This window comes from Larimichthys crocea, unplaced genomic scaffold, assembly GCF_000972845.2.
Source record: "Larimichthys crocea isolate SSNF unplaced genomic scaffold, L_crocea_2.0 scaffold428, whole genome shotgun sequence".
NCBI classification, from domain to species: Eukaryota; Metazoa; Chordata; class Actinopteri; family Sciaenidae; genus Larimichthys; species Larimichthys crocea.
This window is the reverse complement of record NW_020855560.1, coordinates 44,929-72,886: the sequence shown is the minus strand read 5'-3', so window position 1 is coordinate 72,886 and position 27,958 is coordinate 44,929. Positions and strand designations below refer to the sequence as shown.

Here is a 27,958-nt window from a genome sequence, read left to right as displayed (position 1 = left end):
ACATTAACATGTATTTAATTCTTAATGGCTAGTGCTAATTAACATTAGCATGTTATCATTAGCATATTACCAAGTAGCATGTAATTGCTAGCGTTGACGCGCTAGCAATTACCATTTGCCGCAATTACCTTTTGCAGTAATTTTAGCATTGGCCGCTAATGTTAGCGGTTAGCATGTCTTTACCTGTAGCGCTAACGCGCTAGCTGCTCTGCTGTCTCCATCGGCCATTTTACACAGACAAGTTCAAATTAAGCCAATAACTGCTAAAATGGCCGCCACTGGGCTTCTGCACCTGTTGTCAGTTGGAAATTCAGTTGAAAATTCAGTTGAAAATTCAGTTGAAAATTCAGTTGAAAATCCTGACAGAGGGAGAGAGAAAATGCTGAGACCACCCCTCGAAGAGGAGGGATCTCTGGCCAAACCGTATTTCCAATCATTGAACCGAAATCAGTGGGGGCATCCTGTGCCCTTCCTGAACGTCTACATATTTGTTTGTGTCGATAAGTGAAGAAATGTGTCCTTGAGAGCAATTCAGAGAAAGGTTCTGCTTACCTCCAGAAAATTTCCCGCCTTTTTAACATGGTAGTCTATGGGCTGTGGATGGGGGGGGTTGCTGCCGCATCTTTACGTTTCCCGCCAAAACTATATCTGACAGTTTTAGCAGGCGAATGTGAGTAAGACGACAAATTGTCCTACGTTTCTATGTATAAATCGCGTCTGTAGTGGTGCATTTGAGAACACAGTAGTCAAATACGTTTTATTTTTTCACTGATTTTTCTCCCTGCTCCTCACTCTAGCTGATGATGTCATCCACTCTAGCACAAACATTCCGCCACATACACACCCATTATAGACCCAGAAATTTGACTAAAAACCTGCTCAACTTTGAGCCTTGATAGTTTAAAAACAGTAAAATCTGTCGATGAGTGTAGTGAATCCCCGAAGAGAAGGGAAGCATACCCACGTTTTAAAGTTTAAATGAAGTCTCTCGGTGAAAGTATGCCAGAGCAGTTCATTGTTGAAAATGTCTGTTGAAATGTTTTTTTTTTTTCGGGCCTCCCCATTCATTCCCATGGGAAAGCGAATCTCTTAGAAAAGTAATAGCACTCGATTCGGGATCAAGACGCACGTTTTGATATGTAATTTGTTGGGGTCCTCTCACCGCTGCGGGCCGCATTAATGTTCGAAAAAGGGCGGAAAATGAATAATAATGCCATGAAACACGCAGAAGAACAATAGTTGACGAGTGCCAGCGCACTCCCAGAGCTTGCTAGCTCTGTGAGTAGTTGACGAGTGTCGTCAGAAATTTTGAGAGTGACGAGTGGGCTGTTGCCGGGGGTCTGTATTCAAAAAGCACACGTCAAATAGTAATTATTAACATGTTTATTTAGACACAGGAGCAGCTAGCGCTGCCGTGCAAGCAATTGACATTAACGTGTTAACAATTACCATGTGTTTAATTTATAGTGGCTAATGTTAATTAGTATGTTAGCATTTGCATTAATTTTAGCATTGGCCGCTAATGTTACCAGTTAGCATGTCTTTACAGCTAGCGCTAATGAGCTAGCTGCTCTGCTGTCTCTGACGTGCTAGCAATTAACATGTATTCTTAGTGACTGAAAATGAGTGGCTAGCCTTAACTTGCTAGCAATTAACATTAGCATGTTAGCATTAGCATGTTAGCAATGAGCATGTATTTAATTCTTAGTGGCTAATAGTAATCAATAAGCATTGGCAGGTTACCATTACCAGGGTAGCATTACCATGTTAATATTAGCATGTATTTAATACTTAATGGCTAATGTTAATTGTTAACGTGCTAGCTGCTCTGCTGTCTTTGTCTGTCATTTTAGACAGACAACGCGCTAGCAATTATCATTAGCACGTTAGCTTTAGCATGTTAACAAGTAGCATGTATTTGGTTATAAGTGGCTTAGGCTAATTGCTAGCACTGATGTGCTAGCAAATAGCTTAGCATGTTAGCAGTTGTCATGTAATAAATTCTTAATGGCTAATACTAATTGCTAGCATTGACGCGCTAGTAATTACCATTTGCAATAATTTTAGCTTTGGTCGCTAATGTTAACAAGTAGCATGTCTTTACAGCTAGTGCTAATGTGCTAGCTACTCTGCTGTCTTTGACGCGCTAACAATTAATATTACCATATTAACATTAGCATGTATTCTTAATGACTAAAAATTATGGGCAATAAGCAATGAGCATTTGAGGCCACGGTAGTCGAATACGTTTTATTTTTTCACTGATTTTTCTCTCTGCTCCTCACTCTAGCTGATGATGTCATCCACTCTAGCACAAACATTCCTCCACATACACACCCATTATAAACCTAGAAATTTGACTAAAAACCTGCTCAACTTTGAGCCTTGATAGTTTAAAAACGGTAAAAGCTGTCGATGAGTGTAGTGAATCCCTGAAGATAAGGCAAGCATACCTACGTTTTAAAGTTTAAATGAAGTCTCTCGGTGAAAGTATGCCAGAGCAATTCATTGTTGAAAATGTGTGTTGAAATGTATTTTTTTTCGGGCCTCCCCATTCATTCCCTATGGGTAGTAACTTCACTCGTGGATAACATATAGTGTGCGCTTTCAGGCACACTCAACTTTCAATGAACATTTAAGTGATACAACAATCTTATCCCATCAGGACAGACATGGTACAACATTCATGAAGCTTCGTAGCACAAAAAGTTGCTCCTGGTGATGAAATTTGAAGAAAATGTTTAAAATTATGACATTTTAGTTCGTAAAGTTGAGACTTGATCCTAGTACAGATAAAATATATTCATAAAAACATCTGAGTAGAGAACTTTCAGGGACAGCCATGCTTATTTCATCAAGACAATGTCAGAGCACACTCTGCACATATTCAAACAGCATGGCTCTATAGTTCAAAGAGTCAGAGTGAGTCAGTCACCTACTGAAAATGTTTGGAGCATTATGAAACATCAAATGTGACAAAGGAGACTTTGAAGTGTTGAGCAGCTGAAACCTACATCAAGCAGAATGAGGAAAAAATTCCACTCTGAAGATTCCAGAGAAGACTCAGAAGATTACTGAGTGTTGGTAAAACATGAGCTGATGAACAGAGTGGGAAAATTCTTAGTTTCAACAATTTGACAAGTTTACTTTGTGCTATTTTTCAGTTAATATATGGAGTTGAATGTTTTGCACATTTAACCCAGCATGCCAAACGGAATTCGGAAAATGGCTTATATTCATGAAACATGTTTTAATAGAGACTAATATATATGATTAGGTATGTGCTTTACTGTGCATATTATCACTTGTACATTTTTTGAGTCACACCTTCTCATTAAGGTAGAAACATTTGTCCCTTCATTGTTCAGATTTTTAATCAGCTTGGACTCTTGGAGGACATTGCATCTTCTCAGTTCATGTTGTTGAATTAAAGTCAACACAACAAACTCCAGTCAAAGAGTACTAAATGTACATGATCTATAATATGCACCTCTTATCCACATTTATAGCAGTCATGTGACGTGTTGTTTGCCTATCACAATACAGCTGTTAGAGGAGAGGAATGATTTTGTGCCGTGGCTACATCTATTGCATAATGTGACCCAGGCAGAGTTATAGGTGATAAGACACTGAAATCTTTAACAAATATAGGCGAGAGAGCAGCTCAGTGTTGGAGAGTAATACCAATGTCATAAACATTAGTTTGTTTTCTCTCTGTCTGTCTAAAGGTGTTATATCACCTGCAGTGTGATGAGGCACAGGACTGTCCTCTATCAATGTAACATTGATAGAGGACAGTCCTGTATAGAATTAGCAACATTTCCCTACACTTGTCTTTCTTTGTGTAGCTCCAGGTCTAGCTCCTATAAATATCAATCTTATCTGCTGTGTCTGTCACTGTGATATCTTTTTTAAATTTGAGAATGAGTTCAACTGAGTTCAACTAACCAGCTTAAGATTGGCTCCCCATAAATAAGTCCTTTTGTAAGTAGATCTCATGCCACAGTCATAATCATATTGTTCAATCAGATATAAATATACAGATGTCATATCTCTCTATATAACAGAGCCATAATGCACATTCTACTCAAGAAACCACACCCTGATCCAAGGCCTCTAAATGAATTAACAGCCGGTCTTTGACCTTCCTTTCTTCTCCCACACATCTAACAGTAATCTGAACTTTTTCAATGTCCTTCCAGGGCATGCCTGACTGCAGGCTATTAGGACATTTATGATATCATGGACTTTGGAAAATGCTTTGTTTTGTTATCAAGTACAGATTTTCATCATCACAAAGGGCAGAGGGTGTCTCTACAGATTGTAAAGCCCTTGAGGCTAATTTGTTATTTGGCATTCTTAGTTATATAAATAATATTGACATGACATTCAGTGGTATGTAGACATATCTGAAATATAACCAGCAGAGCTCTGTCAGAGTACTCTCATACTGTTTGTGAATACACACCCAGTTTTACAGGTTGTCCTCTTAGTGTAACTGATAGTCGATGCAGGGGTACTCTCACTGGAGGACATTGTAACGCAATGTAAACTGAGAAGATAGTTTAAATTGTTAACACAACAAATTCCAGTCAAAGAGTACTAAATGTACATGATCTATAATATGCACCTCTTATCCACATTTATAGCAGTCATGTGACGTGTTGTTTGCCTATCACAATACAGCTGTTAGAGGAGAGGAATGATTTTGTGCCGTGGCTACATCTATTGCATAATGTGACCCAGGCAGAGTTACAGGTGATAAGGCACTGAAATCTTTCTGACAAATATAGGCGAGAGGGCAGCTCAGTGTTGGAGAGTAATACCAATGTCATAAAGATTAGTTTGTTTTCTCTCTGGAGGTGTCGTATCACCTGCAGTGTGATGAGGCACGTTACATTGATAGAGAACAGTCCTGTATAGAATTAGCAACATTTTCCTACACGTGTCTTTCTTTGTGTAGTTTCTATAAATATTAATCTTATCTGCTTTGTCTGTCACTGTGATATTTTTTTTAATTTGAGAATGAATCATATTTTACTTTGGACTGCTGACTGTTTAAGCTCAATGAATGATGAATAAAATTACTGGCTGTGTATAACATTCAAAATTGAAATTTGACTTTTGGTTTGGTTTTGCCATGTTTTATGTCTTTGGTCTGTTGGTCTGTTTTTTTTTTTTTCTGGAGCTGCAGTACAGAACTTCTACTTAATGAAGAAGTCACATTGAAATTAAGATCATTTTTACAAGAGACCTAACCAGGAAATACGGGACATAGTTTCTGTATCTGACTTCCTACCAGCTGAATCTGCTCTGCTGCTTGATGCGGCGTCCATCAAAAAACCAACAGTTATTCGATGTGGAGCAGAGCGGACACCCAGGTGAATCACAGTGTGAATGTGTCAAAGCCAAAATGTGTCGCAGCCGCAAGCCGTCATGCATCACTTGATTTCTCTACGATCAAATAGATCTGGCGTTGCACTAATTGACGTTACCCCCAGCTACAGAAACAATTAACCAATCTAAGGGTTGTAAGGCAGACTAACTGGGGATTTCCACCGGGGACGCAAGTGCCGCGGTTTTGCTCCGTCCACTGGCCGTGTGACGGCAGCGTAGTGGCCTGTTGGAGCGCTGCTGAGATGATGCGCCCAGGGGGAATGGTTTCATTGATTAGAGTGGCAGCGATCAGCTCCGGCAGCCATTCTACAGCGCTTATGTCCCCGGTGGAAATAAGGCTTAAGTACAGGGACAAAACTAGCTAAATCAAGAAGAAAATTGTGACAATGACATGGCCACAAGAATAGAAGTCAACTCACAGATAAAACAAAGTCAATCATTGGTGTCAAAGATTGAACTGTTCCATCAGCTTCTGTGTTAATTGAAGATTATGGTGATGTTACAGATGTATAACTTGCCACAGGGGCAGCTGTGGCTCGGAGGTAGAGCGGGTCATATTATTATTATTATCTATTAATATTTGTAACTAGCTACAGCATTGTTCTCCACTCTGTTTGCCATTGTTGAGTTACAAGTTTTCACCAGAATTGTAATATTTTTCTACAAGCAAAAATTTGACCATGTTGTTGCATTTGAATAAAATCGTACACATGACATGCATGATATGATTAGAAGTAGAAAGCACACACCTGCTAATCCATTAACTCCTATGAGTCCAGCACTACTAGCAATGCTGACAAGATGGCCATGATTATTGGCAATCATGGCAGGAAGAAAGGCCTTGTAGGTCTGAATGAAGAGAGACAAAAAAAAAACCCAAAAAACAATTAAAGCATGAAACAAAAAGATTTGTCTAAACAGGCAGGGATTGATTCAGTTTAGAGTAAAACTAACAACCACTTCTACATACATCATTGGAATATAATATAATATAATATAATATAATATAATATAATATAATATACTATACTAAGCAAAACACAACTCAATCATATTCTACTTGTTGCATCTTTCAGTTGGGAAGACAGTTCGACTGTTATCATGTTATGCGAGTATGGAACTTCAGTCATGTAATATGAAGACCATGGGATGGAGTACTGACTAATAATTGAAAATAAATTATTTATTCTGATAACTGAAGCAAAGGCTAGAGAAAATGTTAAAGTTAACTCTACAATACTGCCTAATCTGTCTCTAGATCAGTGGTTCTTAACCTGGGTTCGATCGAAGCCTAGGGGTTCGGTGAGTCGGTCTCAGGGGTTCGGTGGAGCCTCAGCCCTGGAATTTTTTATACCATTTGTTACAACATATCTTTGTGAGCAATCGTTTTTTGAGGATGCTGGACATAAAAACTAAGAAAAGGAACAGACTTTGCTGTGAAAATGATATGAGACTGGCACTTGCCAAGGTGAAGCCACACATATCTGAACTGGTCTCTCAAAGGCAACAGCAGAAGTCACACTGAGGTAAGTTGTTGTGAGTTCATGCACTGTGTTGGTTTTGTTATTTGAACAAGGTGATGTTAATGCATGGTTCATTTTGTGCACCAGTAAAAAAAAAATCATATTTTATTTTTTACAGAAGGGTTCGGTGAATGAGCATATGAAACTGGTGGGGTTCGGTACCTCCAACAAGGTTAAGAACCACTGCTCTAGATGAACAGATTAAATCTCCAATCATATTAATCCACAACAAAAAAAAAGGACATGAAAAAGATAAGTGTGTAAGAGTGTGGTGTTTCTTTCTAGCTGACAGCTCTGTATGTTTAATGTGTCTGACTGACCCAGAAGTGAGCCATGGTGTTGACCTCCACTGTTTTCTCAATCAGGGAATCCGGAGCATCCATGAACTTCTTTCCTGTTACAATCCCAGCATTGTTCACCAGAATGCTGATGTCACCCACCTCTCGCTTCACCTGCATGGAGCAAAAGAAAATGTTCAACATGTATGATGTAATCTCATTCTGAAAAAGATATTCCCATTTACAGGAGCTGTTGGTAACACTAGAATGGGTTAAGAATAAAGCTGGGTCAATTTCTGGTTTTGCCAGTTTGTAGTGATGTGTCGGTTCTTTTTTTTTTTTACTTTTCTCTTTAGGAAAAGTACCTGCAGGCACTGGCTACGGGTGTCACGTGCATGCTGTGCAACAAATCATGTGAGGATTGACAAGGAGCATACCACCAAGCAGGGAGGGGCGGGGGTAGGAGCGCTGAGAGGTGACAAGAGACAAGAGGAGGGAGACACGCTGAAGGAGAGAGAGGAGTGAAGACGAGACAGGAGTGGGGTGCAAAAATATATTATTTTTTACACTATACCGAAAACATTTTGGTTTTATTTGTCCAGATGTCAGTGGTGGGCATTAACAAAGCACATTTACTTGAGTGCTATTTAATTTATATTTAATTTATATTTTTTTCAGTACTTTGTGTGTGTGTGTGTTTATATAAATATAAAAAAAAAAAAAATGTCAATAGCTGTCCTTTTTTTAAATTTCTATGCTTAGGTTTTTATAGGCGTTTCTATCTGCTTTGTGTAGCAGAGTGGTTCTTCAAGCAAGTTACTGCATTCATTGGGTGGTTTCAGGGAGTTACAAGGGATTTTACAACTGTAAATGCAGTTGGCTACAGCAAATTATTGAAATTCAACTGATATGTGTTAAAATACAAATCACAAGTAAAAACAGAGCTAAATTTGCCTGAATTATAAAAGGTAAAATGAAGAGCCACTTGGGAGCCGAAAGAGCCGGCTCTTCTGGTGAGCTGAGCAAAATGATCCGGCTCACTAAAAAGAGCCGGAATTCCCCATCACTACCAGTTTGGTCCGGTGGATCTGATTATGATTTATTTTGTCTCACTGAAACTGGCTGCGTGATGATGAATATGTTATCTTAAATGAATCCACTCCTCCCAGTCATTGTAATAAATTGTAAATGGACTGTACTTTATAGTACCTTTCTAGTCTTCTGACCACTCAAAGTGCTTTTACAGTACGTATCTCATTCACCCATTCACACACATTGATACACTGATGGCATTAGCTGCCATGCAAGGTGCCAACTGCTCATCAGTTTGATGAGCGAACCATTCATGCACAATCACACACCGATGACACAGCCTTCAGGAGCAATTTGAGGTTCAGTATCTTTCCCAAGGACACCTGACACAGGACGACATGCAGACTTGGAGAGTATCGAACCACCGATCATCTGATTAGTGGACAACCCGCTCTACCGCGGAGCCACAGCCGACCCATGGTCCATATTCCTCCAAGTACCGGTCAAGGTGGTGGCGTTGTAGCCATATTTCAAGTCTATTAAGAAATCCTAAACCTAAATTATGATCCATTTGAAAGTCTTGTTCGTGGCCTCCCTCACCCAACCTGGAAAACATTACAGCCAACTCTATTTGTTACAGTATATCGAGCTCCAGGTCCTTACTCTAAATTTTTTTTTCCTAATTTGCATCAGGCTTGATCCTTAAAACAGATAAAGTAATTATTGTAGGTGATTTTAATATTCATGTGGACAACCACAATGATAAATGGTGACAATGATCAAACCGACTCATTGTCTGAACCTCACTCTTGATCTTGTTCTCTCATATGGCATTGAAATTGATCATCTAATAGTCTTTCCACAGAATCCTCTTCTGTCTGACCATTTTTTAATAACCTTTGAGTATTACTGGACTACAAGCCTTTGTGTAGAAACTCCTACAGCAGATGTTTATCTGATAGTGCTGTAGCCAAATTTAAGGAAGTGATTCCTTCACTATTGAATTCAATGCCATATCTTAATGTAGCAAAGGACTTGTCTGCCAGCTCATATTTGGTCATTTTCCTTGGTTTAGGTACTTCAGAATATGTCAATATAATTGTTAAATTGTTACCCTTTTGGCTTTTTTTTTTTTTTTTTTACAATTTGCAGTTTGCACAGGGTTTTTTTTTTTTTCAGTTTAATCAACCAGATTCTCTGCCATTTCTGTGCATGACTTCCTGTCAGCTTGAGCTGCTCAGTTCAGATGCAGGCTGCCATCAGGGCATCAGTGATGCAGGTATTCTACAGCCAAACCAAAGCACAGATATGGAATCAGTGAGTAAAGTTCATCAAGTTACCATGAGATGGCAGACTCTTATGTAACAATGACCACAACAGTTATGTATTGAGCTAGGTCACAGCAATGCAACTTATGGGCAGTTGTAGCCTGGCAGTTCCGATTTATGTGACAGCTCATATTAATTGATGAAAAATACAGTAAAATAAAAAATGTATTTGGGACTGGCTACTTGAGTCAATGGCTACTTTTTCATTGGGATTCTTGGATTGTAATCAAACCAAATCATATCATGAAGTCAGTAAAGATTCACTCCTTTAATGTTAGAGTTGTACCAGTATTTTCAGTCCAGTTGTTTTCAGACATGCTGAACTCCTAAAGGCTTTCTCTCTATCTTCTAGCTTAATCTAAACGTAGCATTTCTCTACAGCCAAGGGCATAAATTACTACTCCTGCAGTACTTACTACTAGTTACTTGTAAACATTAGTGGAAGATAACAAAGTTTTTGTCACTTTTGTGAAGTATAAATGATGTTTGTGTTCTGATTTGGCAGGAGGGCAGCTGTCAGCTGGCCCCGTCGTCCCCATACATTATTAATGACACTGCTCAGCAAATTCAGTACTAGAAAATTCGGGCAGAAATTTTGAGACTGACGAATGGGATGTTGCTGCGGGTCTGTATTCAAAAAGCACACCTCAAATAGTCATTTTTAACATGTTTATTTAGACACAGGAGCAGCTAGCGCTTACACGCTAGCAATTACTATTAGCATGTTATCCATAGCTTGTTTCCATTAGCATGTTATCCTTAGCATGTTACCGGTGATGCGCTAGCAATTAACATTAGCATGTCAACATTAGCATGTTAACGCTGATGCGCTAGCAATTAACATTAGCATGCTAACATTAGCATTTGATTAACAGTGAAGCACTGACGCGCTAGCAATTAACATTACCAAGTTAGCATTAACATGTTAACGCTGATATGCTAGCAGTTAACATTAGCATGTTATCATTATCATGTTAGCACTGATGTGCTACCAATTAACATTAGCATGTTAGTATTAACATGTTAACATTAGCATGTTAACGCTGATGCGCTAGCAATTAACATTAGCTTGTTGGCATTAGCATGTTAGCGCTGATGCTTCTCTCTGCTGTCTCTGTCTGCCATTTTGGACAGACAAGTTCAAATTAAGTCCCAAGAACTACTAAAATGGCGCCGCTATATTTCTGCCTGCTGGCCCCTCCCCCCTCTCCTCCTTCAAGCAGGCTGAGGTTGCCAAGCAACCAGGACCTAATCAGCAGCAGCTAATCTGCACAAAATGTCAGTTACAAATCCATCCCTCGAAGAGGAAGGATTTCTGACCAAACCGTATTTCCAATCATTGAACCGACATAACTGGGAGCATTGTGTGCCCTTCCTGATCATCTACATAGTCATTTTGTGTCGATAAATGAAGAAATGTGCCCTTAGGAGCAAGAGAGAGAAACGTTACTTCTGCTTTCCTTCAGAAAATTTCCCTCCTTTTTAACATGGGAGTATATGAGGCTGAGGATGGGAGTAGTCGATCAATGAGCGCGTAGGGAGCCAAAACTATAACAGAGACAGCTTTAACAGTGTTATCACTGCGACCGCCTCGAATTTTCCTACGTTTGAGGGGATAATCATGTCTGTAGCTGTACATTTGCGGCCACAGTCGCAGTTTACAAATTTATTTTTCGACGACTTTTTCTCTCCCCCTCCACTCTAGCGATGACATCACTCACTCTAGCTCTGGAAAGTTCTTGCAATACACACCTATTAATTTTTTGGCATGTTTTTTTGGCGATTTTTGGCAAAACCGTTTGCCGAAACTCTTAGAAAAGTCATAGCCATCAATTACCGGCCGAGCCGGTCGTTATGATACCCGTTTTGTGTATGTGCGACAAAAACTCTGGGAGGAGTAGCGAGACAAAAAAAGGGCGTAAGAATAATAAGAACTAGAAAAATTTCTAAAGAAATTTTGAGTGTGCCTGACTCTGGCCCCGTGGTCCCCATGCATTATTACTGACACTGCTCAGCAAATTCAGTACTAGAAAAGAAATTTTGAATGACGAGTGGGATGTTGCTGGGGGTCTGTATTCAAAAAGCACACCTCAAATAGTAATTTTTTAACATGTTTATTTAGACACAGGAACAGCTAGCGCTTTCACGCTAGCAATTACCATTAGCATGTTATCCTTAGCTTGTTTCCATTAGCATGTTATCCTTAGCATGTTACCGGTGATGCGCTAGCAGTTAACATTAGCATGTTAGCATTAACATGTTAGCATTAGCTTGTTAACGGTGATGCGCTAGCAGTTAGCATTAGCATGTTACATTAGCATGTTAGCGCTGATGCACTAGCAATTAAGATTAGCAAGTTAGCATTAACATATTAACATTAGCAGGTTACCGCTGATGCACTAGCAATTAATATTAGCATGTTAGCATTACCGTGTTATCATTAGCAATTATCGTTAGCATGTTAACATTAACATGTTAAAATTAACATGTTAACAATTGGAATGTTAACGCTGGTGCGCTACCAATTACCATGAGCATGTTAACATTAGCATGTTAGCATTAACATGTTAGCGCTGATACGCTAGCAATTAACATTAGCGTGTTAACATTAGCATGTCAGCATTGGCATCTTAACATTAGCATGTTATCATAAGCATGTTTGCCCTGATGCGCTAGCAATTAACATTAGCATGTTAACATTAGCACGTATTTCATCCTAGTGGCTAATGTTAATTAACATTAGCGTGTTAACATTAACATGTCAGCATTGGCATCTTAACATTAGCATGTTATCATAAGCATGTTTGCCCTGATGCGCTAGCAATTAACATTAGCATGTTAACATTAGCTTGTTAGCAATTAACATGTATTTAATTCCTAGGGGCTAATGTTAATTAGCAATAGCATTTTACCATTAGCTTGTTAGCAATTAACATGTATTTAATTCCTAGTGGCTAATGTTAATTAGCATTAATTTTAGCATTAGTCGCTAATGTTAGCAAATAGCATGTCTTTACGCGTTAGCGCTAACTGCACTGCTGTCTCTGTCTGCCATTTTAGACAGACAAGTTCAAATTAAGTGCCAAGAACTACTAAAATGGCTTCTGCCTGCTGGCCCCACACCCCTCTCCTCCTTCCAGCAGGCTGAGGTTGCCAAGCAACCAGGACCTAATCAGCAGCAGCTGGTCTGCACCTGTTAAAATGTCAATTAAAATCCTGAGACTGAGAGAAAATGCTGAGACCTTCCCTCAAAGAGGAAGGACTTCTGGCCAAACCGTATTTCCAATCATTGAGCCAACTTCAAGCCAAAACTATATATCTGACAGCTACAACAGTGTTATCACTGTGACCGCCTCGAATTTTCCTACATTTGAGGGGATAAGCATGTCTGTAGCTGTGCATTTGCAGCCACAGTCGCAGTTTACAAATTTATTTTTCAATGACTTTTTCTCTCCCCCTCCACTCTAGCGATGACATCACTCACTCTAGCTCTGGAAAGTTCTCGCAATACACACCCATTTATTTTTTGGCTTCGTTTTTGGCGATTTTTACCTCAAACACCTCAAACAGTCATTTTTAACATGTTTATTTAGACACAGGAGCAGCTAGCGCTTACGTGCTAGCAATTACCATGAGCATTTTTAGCTAGCAGTTAGCATTAACATGTTAACATTAAAATTTTAGCATTACCATGTTAACAATGATGGACTAGCAGTCAGCATTAGCATGTTAGCATTAACATTTTAGCATTAGCATTTTACCATTAGCATGTTAACGATGATGGATTAGCAGTTAACATTAGCATGTTAACATTAGCATGTTAACATTCGCATGTTAATATTAACATGTTAGCGCTGATGGGCTAACAGTTAACATTAGCATGTTAACATTAGCATGTTAGCGCTGATGCGCTAACAGTTAGCATTGGCATGTTAACATTAGCATTTTACCATTAGCATCTTAGCATTAGCATGTTAACGGTGATGGGCTAACAGTTAACATTAGCATGTTAGCATTAGCATGTTAACGCTGATGCACTAACAGTTAGCATTGGCATGTTAACATTAGCATTTTACCATTAGCATCTTAGCATTAGCATGTTAACGCTGATGGGCTAACAGTTAACATTAGCATGTTAACATTAGCATCTTAGCATTTGCAGAGAAAATGCTGAGAACTCCTCTCGAAAAGGAAGGACTTCTGGCCAAACCGTAATTCCAATCATTGAACCGGCATAACCTGAGGCACGATGAGACCTTCCTGATCGTTTTACATATTCGTTTTGTGTCGATAAATGAAGAAATGTGCCCTCAGGAGCAAGAGAGAGAAACGTTACTTCTGCCTTTTTCCAGAAAATTTCCCTCCTTTTTTAACATGGGAGTCTATGAGGCTGTTGGCGGGAGTAGTCGATCAATTCGCGCGTACGGAGCCAAAACTATATGTCAGACAGCTTTGGCAGGCAAATGTGAGTGGTACAACAAATTTTGCTACGTTTCTATGTAGAAATCGTGTCTGTAGTGGCTCATTTAAGGCCACGGTAGTCAAATCCGTTTTATTTTTTCACTGATTTTTCTCCCTGCTCCTCACTCTAGCTGATGATGTCATCCACTCTAGCACAAACATTCCGCCACATACACACCCATTATAAACCCAGAAATTTGACTAAAAACCTGCTCAACTTTGAGCCTTGATAGTTTAAAAACGGTAAAAGCAGTCGATGAGTGTAGTGAATCCCTGAAGATAAGGGAAGCATACCAACGTTTTAAAGTTTAAACAAAGTCTCTCGGTGAAAGCATGCCAGAGCAGTTCATTGTTGAAAATGTCTGTTGAAATGTATTTTTTTTCGGGCCTCCCCATTCATTCCCTATGGGAAATTATAAATAATAAATAAATAAATTCGCGAAAAACATACGAAACTCTTAGAAAAGTCATAGCAATCAATTACCGGCCGAGCCGGTCGTTTTGATACCCGTTCTGTGTATGTGCGACAAAAACTCTGGGAGGAGTAGCGTGACAAAAAAAGGGCGTAAGAATAACTAGAAAAATTTCTAAAGAAATTTTGAGTGTGCGTGACTCTGGCCCTGTCATCCCCATGCATTATTACTGACACTGCTCAGCAAATTCAGTACTAGAAAAGAAATTTTGAGAGTGACGAGTGGGCTGTTGCTGGGGGTCTGTATCCAAAAACCACACCTCAAATAGTCATATTTAACATGTTTATTTAGACACACGGAGCAGCTAGCGCTTACATGCTAGCAATTAACATTAGCATGTTAACGCTGATGCGCTAGCATGTTAGCATTAGCATGTTAATGCTGATGCGCTAGCAGTTAGCATTACCATGTTAGCATTAGCACGTTAACATTAGCATGTTAACGTTGATACGCTAGCAGTTAACATTAGCATGTTACCATTAGCATGTGTTTAATTCCTAGTGGCTAATGTTAATTAACATTAGAATGTTAGCATTAACTTGTTAGCAATCAACATGTATTTAATTCCTAGTGGCTAATGTTATTTAGCATTAATTTTAGCATTGGTCGCTAATGTTTGCAAATAGCATGTCTTTAGAGCTTGCGCTAACGCTCTGCTGACTCTGTCTGCCATTTTACACACACAGGTTCAAATTAAGTGCCAAGAACTACTAAAATGGCCACTCGGATTCTGTCTGCTGGCCCCTCCCCCCTCTCCTCCTTCACACAGGCTGAGGTTGCCAAGCAACCAGGACCTAATCAGCAGCAGCTGATCTGCACCTGTTAGAATGTCACTTAGAGACTGAGAGAAAATGCTGAGAACTCCTCTCGAACAGGAAGGATTTCTGGCCAAAACCGTATTTCCAATCATTGAACCGGCTTAACCTGAGGCACGATGAGATCTTCCTGATCGTCTACATATTCGTTTTGTGTCGATAAATGAAGAAATGTGCCCTCAGGAGCAAGAGAGAGAAACGTTACTTCTGCCTTTCTCCAGAAAATTTCGCTCCTTTTTTAACATTGGAGTCTATGAGGCTGTTGGCGGGAGTAGTCGATCAATTAGCCCATCAGGAGCCAAAACTATATGTCTGACAGCTTTGGCAGGCGAATGTGAGTGATACAACAAATTTTGCTACGTTTCTATGTAGAAATCGTGTCTGTAGTGGGGCATTTGAGTCCACGGTAGTCAAATCCATTTTATTTTTTCACTGATCGTTCTTTCCCCTCTCCACCCTAGCGATGACATCACTCACTCTAGCTCTGGAAAGTTCTCGCAATACACACCCATTCATTTTTTGGCTTTGTTTTTCTGGATTTTTGGCAAAACCGTTTGCCGAAACTCTTAGAAAAGTCATAGCAATCGATTCCCGGCCGAGCCGGTCGTTTCGATACCCGTTTTGTGTATGTGCGACAAAAACTCTGGGAGGAGTAGCAGGACAAAAAAAAAGGGCGTAAGAATAATAATAAGAACTAGAAAAATTTCTAAAGAAATTTTGAGTGTGCCTGACTCTGGCCCCGTCGTCCCCATACAATTATTACTGACACTGCTCAGCAAATTCAGTACTAGAAAAGAAATTTTGAGAGTGACGAGTGGGCTGTTGCTGGGGGTCTGTATTCAAAAAGCACACCTCAAAGAGTCATTTTTAACATGTTTATTTAGACACAGGAGCAGCTAGCGCTTACGTGCTAGCAATTAACATTAGCATTTTTAGCTAGCAGTTAGCATGTTAGCATTAGCATGTTAACAATGATGGACTAGCAGTTAACATTAGCATGTTAGCATTAGCATGTTAACATTAACATGTTAACATTCGCATTTTAGCATTAGCATGTTAGCGCTGATGGGCTAACAGTTAACATTAGCATGTTAGCATTAGCATGTTACGCTGAGGGCTAACATTTAAACATAGATGTTAGCATTGCATTTAGCATTAGCATGTTAGCGCTGATGTGCTAACAGTTAGCATTGGCATGTTAACATTAGCATGTTAACATTAGCATGTTAGCATTCGCATGTTAACATTAGCATGTTAACATTAGCATTTTAACGGTGATGCGCTAACAATTAACATTAGCATGATAACATTAACATGTTAACATTAGCATGTTAACGCTGATGGGCTAGCAGTTAACATTAGCATGTTAACATTAGCATGTTAGCATTCGCATGTTAGCATTAGCATGTTAGCGCTGATGGGCTAACAGTTAACATTAGCATGTTAGCATTAGCTGTTAACATTAGCATGTAGCGCTGATGTGCTAACAATTAGCATGGAATGTTACCATGAGCATGTTAACGCTGATGGGCTAACAGTTAACATTAAACATGTTAGCATTGTCAGGTTAGCATTAGCATGTTAACATTAGCATGTTTTAGCATTAGCATGTTAGCATAGCATGTTAACGCTGAAGCACTAGCAATTAACATTACCAGGTTGGCATTACCATGTTAATATTAGCATGTATTTAATTCCTAGTGGCTAATGGTAATTATCATTAGCATGTTAACGAGCTAGCTGCTCTGCTGTCTCTGTCTGCCATTTTAGACAGACAAGTTCAAATTAAGTGCCAAGAACTACTAAAATGGCTGCCGCTCGGCTTCTGGTGGCCCCCCCCCCCTCTTCTCCTTCACGCAGGCTGAGGTTGCCAAGCAACCAGGACCTAATCACAGCAGCAGTGATCTGCACCTGTTAGAATGTCAGTTAGAGACTGAGAGAAAATGCTGAGAACCCTCTCGAAAAGGAAGGACTTTTGGCCAAACCGTAATTCCAATCATGAACCGGCTTAACCTGAGGCACGATGAGACCTCCTGATCGTTTTACATATTCGTTTTGTGTCGATAAATGAAGAAATGTGCCCTCGGAGCAAAGAGAGAAAACGTTACTCTGCTTTCTCCAGAAAATTTCGCTCCTTTTTAACATTGGAGTCTATGAGGCTGTTGGCGGGAGTAGTCGATCAATTAGCCTGTATGGAGCCAAAACTATATAGGAACAGCTTCACAGGCATGGATATACAACAAATTTTTCCTACTTTGAGGGATAATCTGGTCTGTAGTGGGCATTTGAGGCCAGGGTAGTGAAATCCGTTTTATTTTTTCACTGATTTTTCTCTCCCCTCTCCTCTCCACTCTAACGATGACATCACGCCTCTAGGTCTGGAAGTTCTCGCAATACACACCCATTCATTTTTTGGCTTCGTTTTCTGGATTTTTGGCAAAACCGTTTGCCGAAACCTTAGAAAAGACATAGCACACGATTCCCGGCCGAGCCGCTCGTTTTGATACCCGTTTTGGTATGTGCGACAAAAACTCTGGGAGGATAGCGAACCAAAAACGCGAAAAAAACGGAAAGGAATAATAATACCCGAGAGGTTTTAAAGAGTGTGTCTTTCAGGCACACTCAATAAACGCGGTGGAATACATATAGTGTGCGCTTGCACGCACACTCAATAATAAGCGCGGTGATAACATAATGTGGCGCCTTGCACGGCACACTCAACTAGAAAACTGCATTTCCTGTGGAAAGTGCGGTGTGGGTGCCCTCTGCTGCCGCCGGCCCCAGCGGCCCACTGCTGCGCTTTTTTCTGCATGTCTTTTCCTGTCTCTTTCACTCTCTCTCCCCCTCACATTCCGGTCGCTATTCAGTCGTCTCTATACTATAAAGCTTGAAAAGGCCATAAAGGATATACTTAGATGTTGAAATTGGTTGAAAAGAGTAGAATAGTATGAAGTGATACAATGTTGTGTAACACGGTAGAAATTCAGATGAGGTAGAATTGTAGAGGTCATCGTATGTAACCCCGCTTGGGACCTGGTGTGTTGGACTGCACTCTGTCGTAAGGGGGGTTATTGTGGTCTGTTAGTTTGTTTGTCTGGATTTTGGTATATTTGTAGAAGTTGCTTTTGTGATAGTCGTGTGTTTGTCTATACAGCTCTTGGTGCCTGTGATGTTTCCTGAGGTCTGTAGTGGCGGTGTTTCGTGTGGCGGTGTGGAGCGTCCAGACGGTCCGCCTCCCTCCTGTCCAGTGTGCAGCTGCGCCTGTATTGATCGTAGTCGCAGTTATTTTTGTTTTGACACAGATGATGTCGATCTGTTTACTGAGCGTCTGTTCATGTCTCTGCTGTGTGTGTGTTCAATGTTGTCTGTGTGTGTGTCTGTCTGTGTGTCTGTGGTTACTGTGTGTGTGTGTGTGTTCAGTGCATGTTGCTGTAGAAAATGTTCAAATGAGTTGAACAAAAAAAAATGTTGAATAAAAGTTTAATAGTAAAAGACCTGTTGAAATGTGTAGTTTGAATGAAGTCTGAGTAAAGTAGAAGTCATTTAAATTGTAGGTCTGTATTAAGATTTGAAGTTTGTATAATGTTTGAAATGGTAAAATTATTTGTAGAAAAAGTTAAATAATTTGTAGAATTTATGTAGATTTTGTACCTAATAACAGATCTGGTAAACTGGTATTTGCCTGACCTCGATAGAAGGACCAGGTAGTTTAAATTGTAGGCCTTTAGAGGATTGTAAAAGGTTAGTGTAGAAAGTAAAATGAGCTGAATGTCCGTTATATAATTTTTTTTTCTGTAATACAAATTTGTGGAAGTGGTGAGGAGCTGTTAAGAAGAGTTTTAGTCTTTATTTTGAAGGACTCGTTTGAAGTGTGTGTTACTGGTGTGTGTTTGTGCGTGTGGTGGTGTGTGTGTGTGTGTGTTGTCTGCTTTACACAGACGAGTTCCATTGTGCCGACTACTAAAATGGCTGCGGCTCGGCTTCTACGGCCCTCCCCCCTCTCTTCCTTCAAGCGGCCTGAGGTGCCAAGCAACCAGGACCAACGGTAATCAGGGGAGCAGTTTGCAGAATGTCAGTTAGAGACTGAAGAAAATGCTGAGAACTCCTCTCGAACAGGAAGGAATTTCTGACCAAAACCGTATTTCCAATCATTGAACCGGCTTAACCCTGAGGCACGATGAGACCTTCCTGTCCGTTTTACATATCGTTTGTGTCGATAAATGAAGAAATGTGCCCTCAGAGCAAGAGGAGAAAACGTTAATTTTCTCCCCTTTTATAACATGGGAGTCTATGAGGCTGTTGGCGGAGTAGTCGATCATAGAGCCCGTCAGGAGCCAAAACTAATGTTGACAGCTTTGGCAGGCGAATGTGAGTGATACAACAAATTTTGCTACGTTTTTATGTAGAAATCGTGTCTGTAGTGGGGCATTTGAGGCCAGGGTAGTGAAATCCGTTTTATTTTTCACTGATTTTTCATCCCTGCTGCCTCACGCTAAGCTGATGATGTCATCCACTCTAGCACAAACATTATTCCGCGACACAATACACAACCCATTTAATAACCCAGAAATTTGACTAAAAACCTGCTCAACTTTGAGCCTTGATAGTTTAAAAATGGTAAAAGATTTTGAAAAAAGTTAAATACGAGTTTAATAGTTGAAGAGTTTGTGTACAGTTTGAAATTTGAATGAAGTCTGTAGTAGTAGTAGAACTTGTTGAAATTGTAGAATGTTTGTAGAAGTTTTGTAGAATGATTTGAAGTTTGTGTAATGCATTTTAAATAGGAAAATATTTGCAGAAAAAGTTGAATAATTTGTAGAATATTAATAGTAGAATTGAGAAAAGTAATAGCAGCAGTGGCATGAATGAGCTGAATCTAGTGGTATCATTTTTATTTTTGTGGGACAAAATTTGTAGGAGTAGTTACGGGACAAAAAACGTACAGAAGAAGAAAATTAATAATAATAAAGATGTAGGATAACAATAGTGTGGGAGCCCTTCAGGCACCCACACCAATAATAATAAAGATGTAGGATAACAATAGTGTGGGAGCCCTTCAGACACCCACACCAATAAGCGCGGTGGATAACATATAGTGTGCGCCTTGCACGCACACTCAATAATAATAAGCGCGGTGGATAACATATAGTGTGCGCCTTGCACGCACACTCAATAATAATAAGCGCGGTGGATAACATATAGTGTGCGCTTTGCAAGCACACTCAATAAGCGCGGTGGTTAACATATAGTGTGCGCCTTACACGCACACTCAACAATCAACCAATCAACAGCACAGTCTTTAAGCAGATCAAACTGGCTGTGACATATTCCTAAACTGTAAGCCTAATAGAACACAAAATACATCTTACAATTAAAGCTGCAAGCAGCGATGGTCGGGCCCTCGCATATGCGCGCACGTCGAAATGTGTGCACGTTGAAATGTGGGTATGTGGAAATGGCCACACCGTTTCCTCAAAATTCATCATTTTGATAACTGTTACTGTACTCAGGAAGTCTATGTGAACACACCTACCAAGTTTGAAGGGACTTGGATGAAATCCCTAGGAGGAGTTCGTTCAAACATGACCCCTTGTCAACCAGGCCGAAACACAGAAAATGGCGCTTTTGATTCTTAAATATCTTGCTTCCTGTTCAGTCTTAGCCCATTGCTCCAAGAGAGTTTTTTGTAGGTCCTGGCATGTTCTACAATTCGGCTGAGTTTTGTGACTCTGTGGCCAAAACTGTGGCGGGGCTGTTCCACTGAAAAATTCAAGGGGGCGCTATAGAGCGCTTTTGCACCGGCCCCTTATCAATTATGCAGCCGAATTGTGCATAATATTGGTCTTAACAACCCCAACAAAAGACAAAAAAGCAAAAATGCAATTTTGTTAATTACAGCGCCTCCTAGTGGACAAATGACACCATATTTGTTTCCTGGACTGGGGACAGCGCCTCGAAGCATGACATCAAATTTGGTTCCGTTTCGCCGAAGTGTTCCTGAGATATGAGCTCACATGCAATTTTGTTAATTACAGCGCCTCCTAGTGGACAAATGACACCAAATTGTATTGGCACACTTTGGGGCGGGTCTCGATGCATGTGATCGAAATTGGTCTTCGGAGGTCAAAGCGTTGCCGAGATATGAGCAAACGTCCTGTCTGTCAACAGCGATTGGCTAACATGAAAAGTTGGCATCAACTATCAATGAGGCAACCCACAGTATCTGTGGATATCACAATTTCATTTAAAATGCAAACACTTCAGGAGCTATGAGCAAAAACAATGTTTTGCTAATTATAGCGCCCCCTAGAGACGAAATGACACCAAATTGTATTGGCACACTTTGGGGCGGGTCTCGATGCCCGTGACCGAATTTGGTCTTCAGAGGTCAAAGCGTTGGCGATATATGAGCAAACGTCCTGTCTGGCGGCATTGCCGCCAACAGCGATTGGCTAACATGAAAAGTTGGCATCAACTATCAATGGGGCAAGCCACAGTATCTGTGGATATCACAATTTCATTTTATATACAAACACTTCACGAGATATGAGCAAAAACAATGTTTTGCTAATTATAGCGCCCCCTAGAGACGAAATGACACCATATTTATTTCCTGGACTGGGGACAGCGCCTCGAAGCATGACATCAAATTTGGTTCCGTTTCGCCAAAGCGTTCCTGAGATATGAGCTCACATCGAAATCGGCGCCTTTGCCACTGATTTTTTCTTTCAAACAGACCCGCCCACAGTTTTGGACAATAGATTTTTTTTGTAGGTCCTGCCATGTTGTACACAGTGGCTGAGTTTCATAATTCTGTGTCCAAAACTGTGGCAGGCCTGTCCCAAAGAAAAATTCAAGGGGGCGCTATAGAGCGCTTTTGCCCCTCCCCCTCATTAATTATGCAGCCGAATTGTGCATAATATTGCTCTCAACAACCCCAAGAAGTTTCAGACAGCTGTGACAAAGTATATGATAGCCGCACACTTTTGCCCGGAAATCAGCCAAAAAGTAAATGGAGTCTTGTTTTTTTGTGAAAAAATCGGCAGCGTCGATTTTGACGCTCCGTCACGGCCACGCCCTCTGATAAAAAGTTGTGATTTTGATAACTTTTCATTGTCGAGGCCTTGAGAACACACACGCCAAGTTTCAAGCACATCGGATGAAATCCCTAGGAGGAGTTCGTTCAAATGCGACCCCTGGAAATGAGGCAAAAACACGAAAAGTCCAAAATTGACAAAAATTGGACGCCGTACGGTTCACTGTAGCCTGGGGCACCAAGAGACTTTTTTGTGCGTCTGGGCATGTTACATACTCCCACCGAGTTTCGTGCACGTGGGCGAAAGCATGGCGGGGGGCACCTCCAAAAACGCACACCTAGGTGGCGCTGTGGAGGCATATGCGTACGTCCATGTGTGAGACCCCCAAAATACGTAATTTTACACCTGACATTGGGAGGTTAGGCAAATTTTCGTGAGTTTTCGGGGGGATATGGGCTGTCAAAAATGCGATTCATTTATTGGAAGAAAAAGAAAAAGAAAAACGAAAAAAAATAATAAACATACGAAATTCAATAGGACCTCGCACCGCGTGCTCGGGCCCTAATTAAACAGTCTTTTAGGACTGAGTGCATTATGCAAATTAAAGGTCTGTTTACACAACAGTCATCCCTCCCTTGCTTCAAGGACACACACACACACACACACACACACACACACACACAGAGACCTAAATTTCCAAACATACATAAAGCATGAAGTTAGGATTATTAAGATTTGGCATTAGATGGAGTCAAATGCATTATCCTGATGACAGTATTAGGGTATACCTAATAATCTGATAAGACAAAAACATGGACATTAACTTTGAAAGCTACACTGCCACTACTCTCAATGTCATTTGTGACTGTTTTATGCGTCTGTCCAGACGACCAAGGAAGGAGGAGAATACAGTGTTGCCAGTTTGAGGAGTCTGAGAGCCGCTATTAACCACCATTCAAAGTGACGTCAGCATCATTAGTGACACTGTGTTCAAGACCAGTAATGTGGTTTTTAAGGCGATACTGAAGCATTACAGAGGTGGGAAGTTTTAAAAAGTACAACTCCAAGCGTCCACCAGCTGCAAAATCTTTTTATCTCCACCCAAAGTGCTCCATCACTGTGGCATCTGATGTGTGACTCTCCAGGCAGCCGCAGGGTGTCCACTACCTGGGGAACATGGTGAAAAAAATGACAGACGAGAATGGAGCAACATTTTGTCATTTCCCAATGTCCCAAGCAGTGGTCGTAGCGAGCCACAAACTTTAAATTTCCGTCCATCAAATGCCACGATGATGGACATGCCAATATCGCTATCAAATTTTACAATTAATGGAAATGTAGCATTTCATTTTAAATAGTGTGTTAATAGTTAAGTTACGTCTGGCATACTGCCATTGTCTGTCTTTCTGTCTTGCATAATGGCTACTCGCTCGCTTTCCTTTCCTTTCAACCCATGTGATGATCAGAGTGAATGGTTGACAATTTAGGAAACTACTTGTGAACTTTCATTCTTTGAAACAAAATTTCGCATCATCCTCTGGACACACACAAGCGGTAAGTAGTGGACTGGCCTTCTGAAATGATACTTTGTATCATGTAACGCAAATAGTCAGCTCGACTTGTAAAAATAAAAAAAAACCCTCACGATTTTACCTCAAACACATTAAAGTATTATTAATTGATTAAATATTTCTTTCTTTCATAAGTGACCATGGTATAGGCAGGATAATGCCCTTCGAGGTCCATTAACAGAAATAAATCCATTATCACTTATTTATTTTTATTTGTAATTATTTACATAGTTCCATGGAATTTTCATGTTGTCTCACATTTCAGTGAAAAACTAGGCTGTATCATTCTGGCACTCTCATTCACTTCTCCACTCCCTGTCAGCAAACCTACTTTTCCTGGTGGTCCAAAATATCTGTGGTACTAATACTCCCAAGTGCTCTGAACAGCAAGGCAGCGGTTTACTTCACTGTCCATCAGGAAACTCTGTAAATCACAGAGAGTTGAGGCGGAGCAGAGGACAGAACCATCAGACGGAAAACCAGAAAACATTTTCTCTATAAAATATCCAGTTTCACCAAAATCAGTCAAATAGTTGGTGGTGTGTGACTTAGTGCCATAAAGTGTTACACTACCAGTGTAGCATCAAATATGGTTTAACAGCAGTTAATTTAGGAGAGGAGTAACACAATAGGCCATTGGCCAGAAAAAGGCAAAGTAAATACAGTTAGTACAAATTTAGTATGCAAGATCAAAATTGTAAATAGTATAGTAGTTTTTTCAGGTTTTTAAAAAGTAACCTTACCTGGTCAGCCACTCTGTAAACCTCGCTCTTGTCGCTGCAGTCACATAGATAGAAGTGGACTCTACTAGCTCCACTCTGTTTAGCCAGTCTAGCCGTTTCTTTCATTCCCTCTTGGTTAATATCCCACAACACCAGCACAGTGCCAAGAGCTGCAAACTCCTGAGCCATGAGGCGACCGATCCCGCTACCTGCTCCTGTTATCAGCACCACCTCACCAGCTATGTTCTTCTTCTTCATAGGTACAAAGAAGTGGATAAACGATTCCACATTGTACCAGATGGACAGCAGGATGACTTGGATTGTTTCCAGGAAGAAATTCATATTGGGTCTAGGAAGGAAACAAAAGAAGTTAGACAAAATGAGTGATCAGAATCAGAATTATTTTATCTTCTTAGGTGGTCTCTGTTGGAAAAATATGATGTTACATACAGTATGTCTATGCACTAATCAGGATCTAGCAAATACCTGCTAGACACCCTGCTGTTGGGTTCTTACCAAAAGCTCAGCAGACAGTGTGACTCTTGACTTTTTACACTTACTGTTATAAAAAATAGGTTTATACTGTGTTTCAGATGTTTTAAATCATACAATGTGTACGTAAGTTCCTATTGCTCACATGTTCTATTTTCACTTCTCTAATATGACTTTGTTGCTAAGGCTGGCAGGGTAAGGTAAAGTTCAGACTAATGTATAAATAGAAGATGTCCAGAACAGAACGAGAGTCAGGGACAGGTCAGAGAGGTGACATTTAAATTGGGGAAATGTTGACTACTAATTAAGGAAACTAAGAAGACGTTATGATGCTATCTGTATCTATGGGGAGGGGTCCGAAACAGCCCATTAGAGAGTGTGTAAGAACCAACTGTTAGAGCTCCACAGGGAGCCTTTTCTCTGTAACTGTACTTCTTCTGTGTGTTGCACTGTTAAACGCTCCTTCTAGTACAGGAATAATAAATTCAACTTAAACTTTGATACTTTGAATCCAGTCTTCCTTTTTGAAGGGTCATTTGAAAACACTTACCTTGCATGTCAATAAAGAATTGTGTGGAAAATAATTAATTCAACTTTAATTTCATATCTTTATACCTTGTTGAGCAACAACAAGTTTGTTTGAATGGAAGTAAACACGTAGAAACATCGAGACACTGAACATAAGGACGTCATACACTGGATGTATTTTTGCTTGTTTGTTCTGAGGGTTTAACTTCATAAAGAAACTCCTTTAAAAGTTCGGCTGTCGGGAAACACAGGCCGCCATAAAGTTAACGGTTATTAAATACATCTCGAGTCTCGAACTTACCAAAATACGAGTTTTACGGAGCTAGTGGGAGAGTTTAACAACGACCTCCTCGTTTGTTCCTGCGGGCATCCAGTGCAACGGTTTAAACCGAGACCTTTACTCACCATAAAGGCTAACGTTACAACACGGGCTCTAGTCAAACAGTAAAGATCACTAAACGTCTGTTTTTAGCTGCCGAAGCGGGTGAACGTACCGTTTGTTTAGCAGGATAACGAGTGGCTGACGGGCTGTGCTCGATCTGTTGTGTTGGCAAGGGTTGGACTGCGTCTGTAGCCCCAGGCGAAAAAAACAGAAGAGCTCACATCAAACACAAGCCTAACGTTTCTGAGCAGGGAGAAGCCGGATGTGTCACGTGACAAACAATCAGCCATTTCTAGTCCCCACGCAAGGTGTTGTGGGACTTGGAGTGCGTCTGCTTTCGCTCTTTCAATTACTGTACTTCTAAATTGAATATGCAACAAACAACTAAATACTACAAATAAAACACGTAAAGTGCATTCACGTCAAGAGACTATACGTTTAAGATTAAGCAAGAGTAAAAGACAACTAGTAATCGAATTATTAGTAAGATTTTGTGTTCTAACCAATGACAGTATGAAGAATGGACAGAGCCTGAGTGATGTCATGATGTTTCCAAAGCGCTGTTTTGAAGCCAAAAATATGCAGTGCTGGACTCTGCCATGTTGGATGGTTGGCTTCTACCACCTCCCGTACGGTGTTCATTTTAAGACATCCTCAGATCTCAGACTCAGGTGTCAGACTCAGACAAAAAGGTGTCAGACTCAGACAAAAAGGCATCAGAGTCGCCTAAAAGTCACTCAGTCTCAGAAAAACCTTTGTCATCTTCAGACAAAAAGGCATCAGGTGTCAGACTTAGACAAAAAGGCATCAGAGTCGCCTAAAAGTCACTCAGTCTCAGAAAAACCTTTGTCATCTTCAGACAAAAAGGCATCAGGTGTCAGACTCAGACAAAAAGGCATCAGAGTCGCCTAAAAGTCACTCAGTCTCAGAAAAACCTTTGTCATCTTCAGACAAAAAGGCATCAGGTGTCAGACTTAGACAAAAAGGCATCAGAGTCGCCTAAAAGTCACTCAGTCTCAGAAAAACCTTTGTCATCTTCAGACAAAAAGGCATCAGGTGTCAGACTCAGACAAAAAGGCATCAGGTGTTAGACTCAGGTGTCAAACTCAGGTGTCAGACTCAGACAAAAAGGCATCAGGTGTTAGATTCAGGTGTCAAACTCAGGTGTCAGACTCAGACGAAAAGGCATCAGGTGTCAGACTCAGACAAAAAGGCATCAGGTGTCAGACTCAGGTGTCAGACTCAGGTGTCAGACTCAGGTGTCAGACTCAGACGAAAAGGAATCATCTTCACATGAACCAAGAAATGAATGTGAAACCGAAACCACACGTCTCGTCAGTCAACTTAACACAAAAAATCATAGCTGGTTCCTAGTCTTCTAGCAAATTCACATGGATTGCTGAGAATAGCGGCTAAATAGGCTAAATAAACAATCCAAAAGAAATACTAAATAATTTATTTAATAATTTAAAATGAAAAATCATTTGTCTTTTCGTATGGTTTCGGTTTCGCATTCGTTTCTTGGTTCATGTGAGGATGATGCCTGTTTTTCTGAGACTGAGTGACTTTTAGGTGACTCTGATGCCTTTTTGTCTAAGTCTGACACCATTTCGTCTGAGTCTGACACCTGAGTCTGAGATCTGAGGATGTCCTAAAATGAACACCGAACTCCTGGCCAATCTAAAACTCGTGGTTCATCAGCAGATCTGAGGCGGTCTGAATGATACCTGGGTGCTCCAGTAAGCCATCTGTAAATCTATCTGCTGTGAAATTGGTCATTTTAATATGACCGCTGAGTCACTTCTGCAGCCTGTCTCAAGCGGCTGCTCGAGGAATTACTTTATAGGTTAATTGGTGACTCTAAATTGCACGTTCATATAAGTGTGAATGGTTGTTTGTCTCTATGTGCTGTGATAAGC

General features: G+C 40.3%; 1 protein-coding gene across 3 annotated transcripts in view; it reads right to left on the bottom strand.

Annotated features, from left to right (window-relative positions):
- The window catches only part of LOC104939798 (short chain dehydrogenase/reductase family 16C member 5), an 88,161-nt gene extending 61,842 nt beyond the window's left edge, over positions 1 to 26,319 (bottom strand). For 2 of the 3 annotated variants that reach the window (XM_027276536.1, XM_019264695.2), the window contains exons 1-4: positions 26,152 to 26,319; positions 24,659 to 24,986; positions 7,241 to 7,372; positions 6,147 to 6,246 (exon numbers count right to left, since the gene is read on the bottom strand). In XM_027276536.1, coding sequence (XP_027132337.1) covers positions 6,147 to 6,246; positions 7,241 to 7,372; positions 24,659 to 24,979 — 553 coding nt within the window. In that variant the 5' untranslated portion in view covers positions 24,980 to 24,986; positions 26,152 to 26,319. The other variant, XM_027276535.1, reaches the window with a different exon arrangement.
- Between the last annotated feature and the right edge of the window lie 1,639 nt (positions 26,320 to 27,958).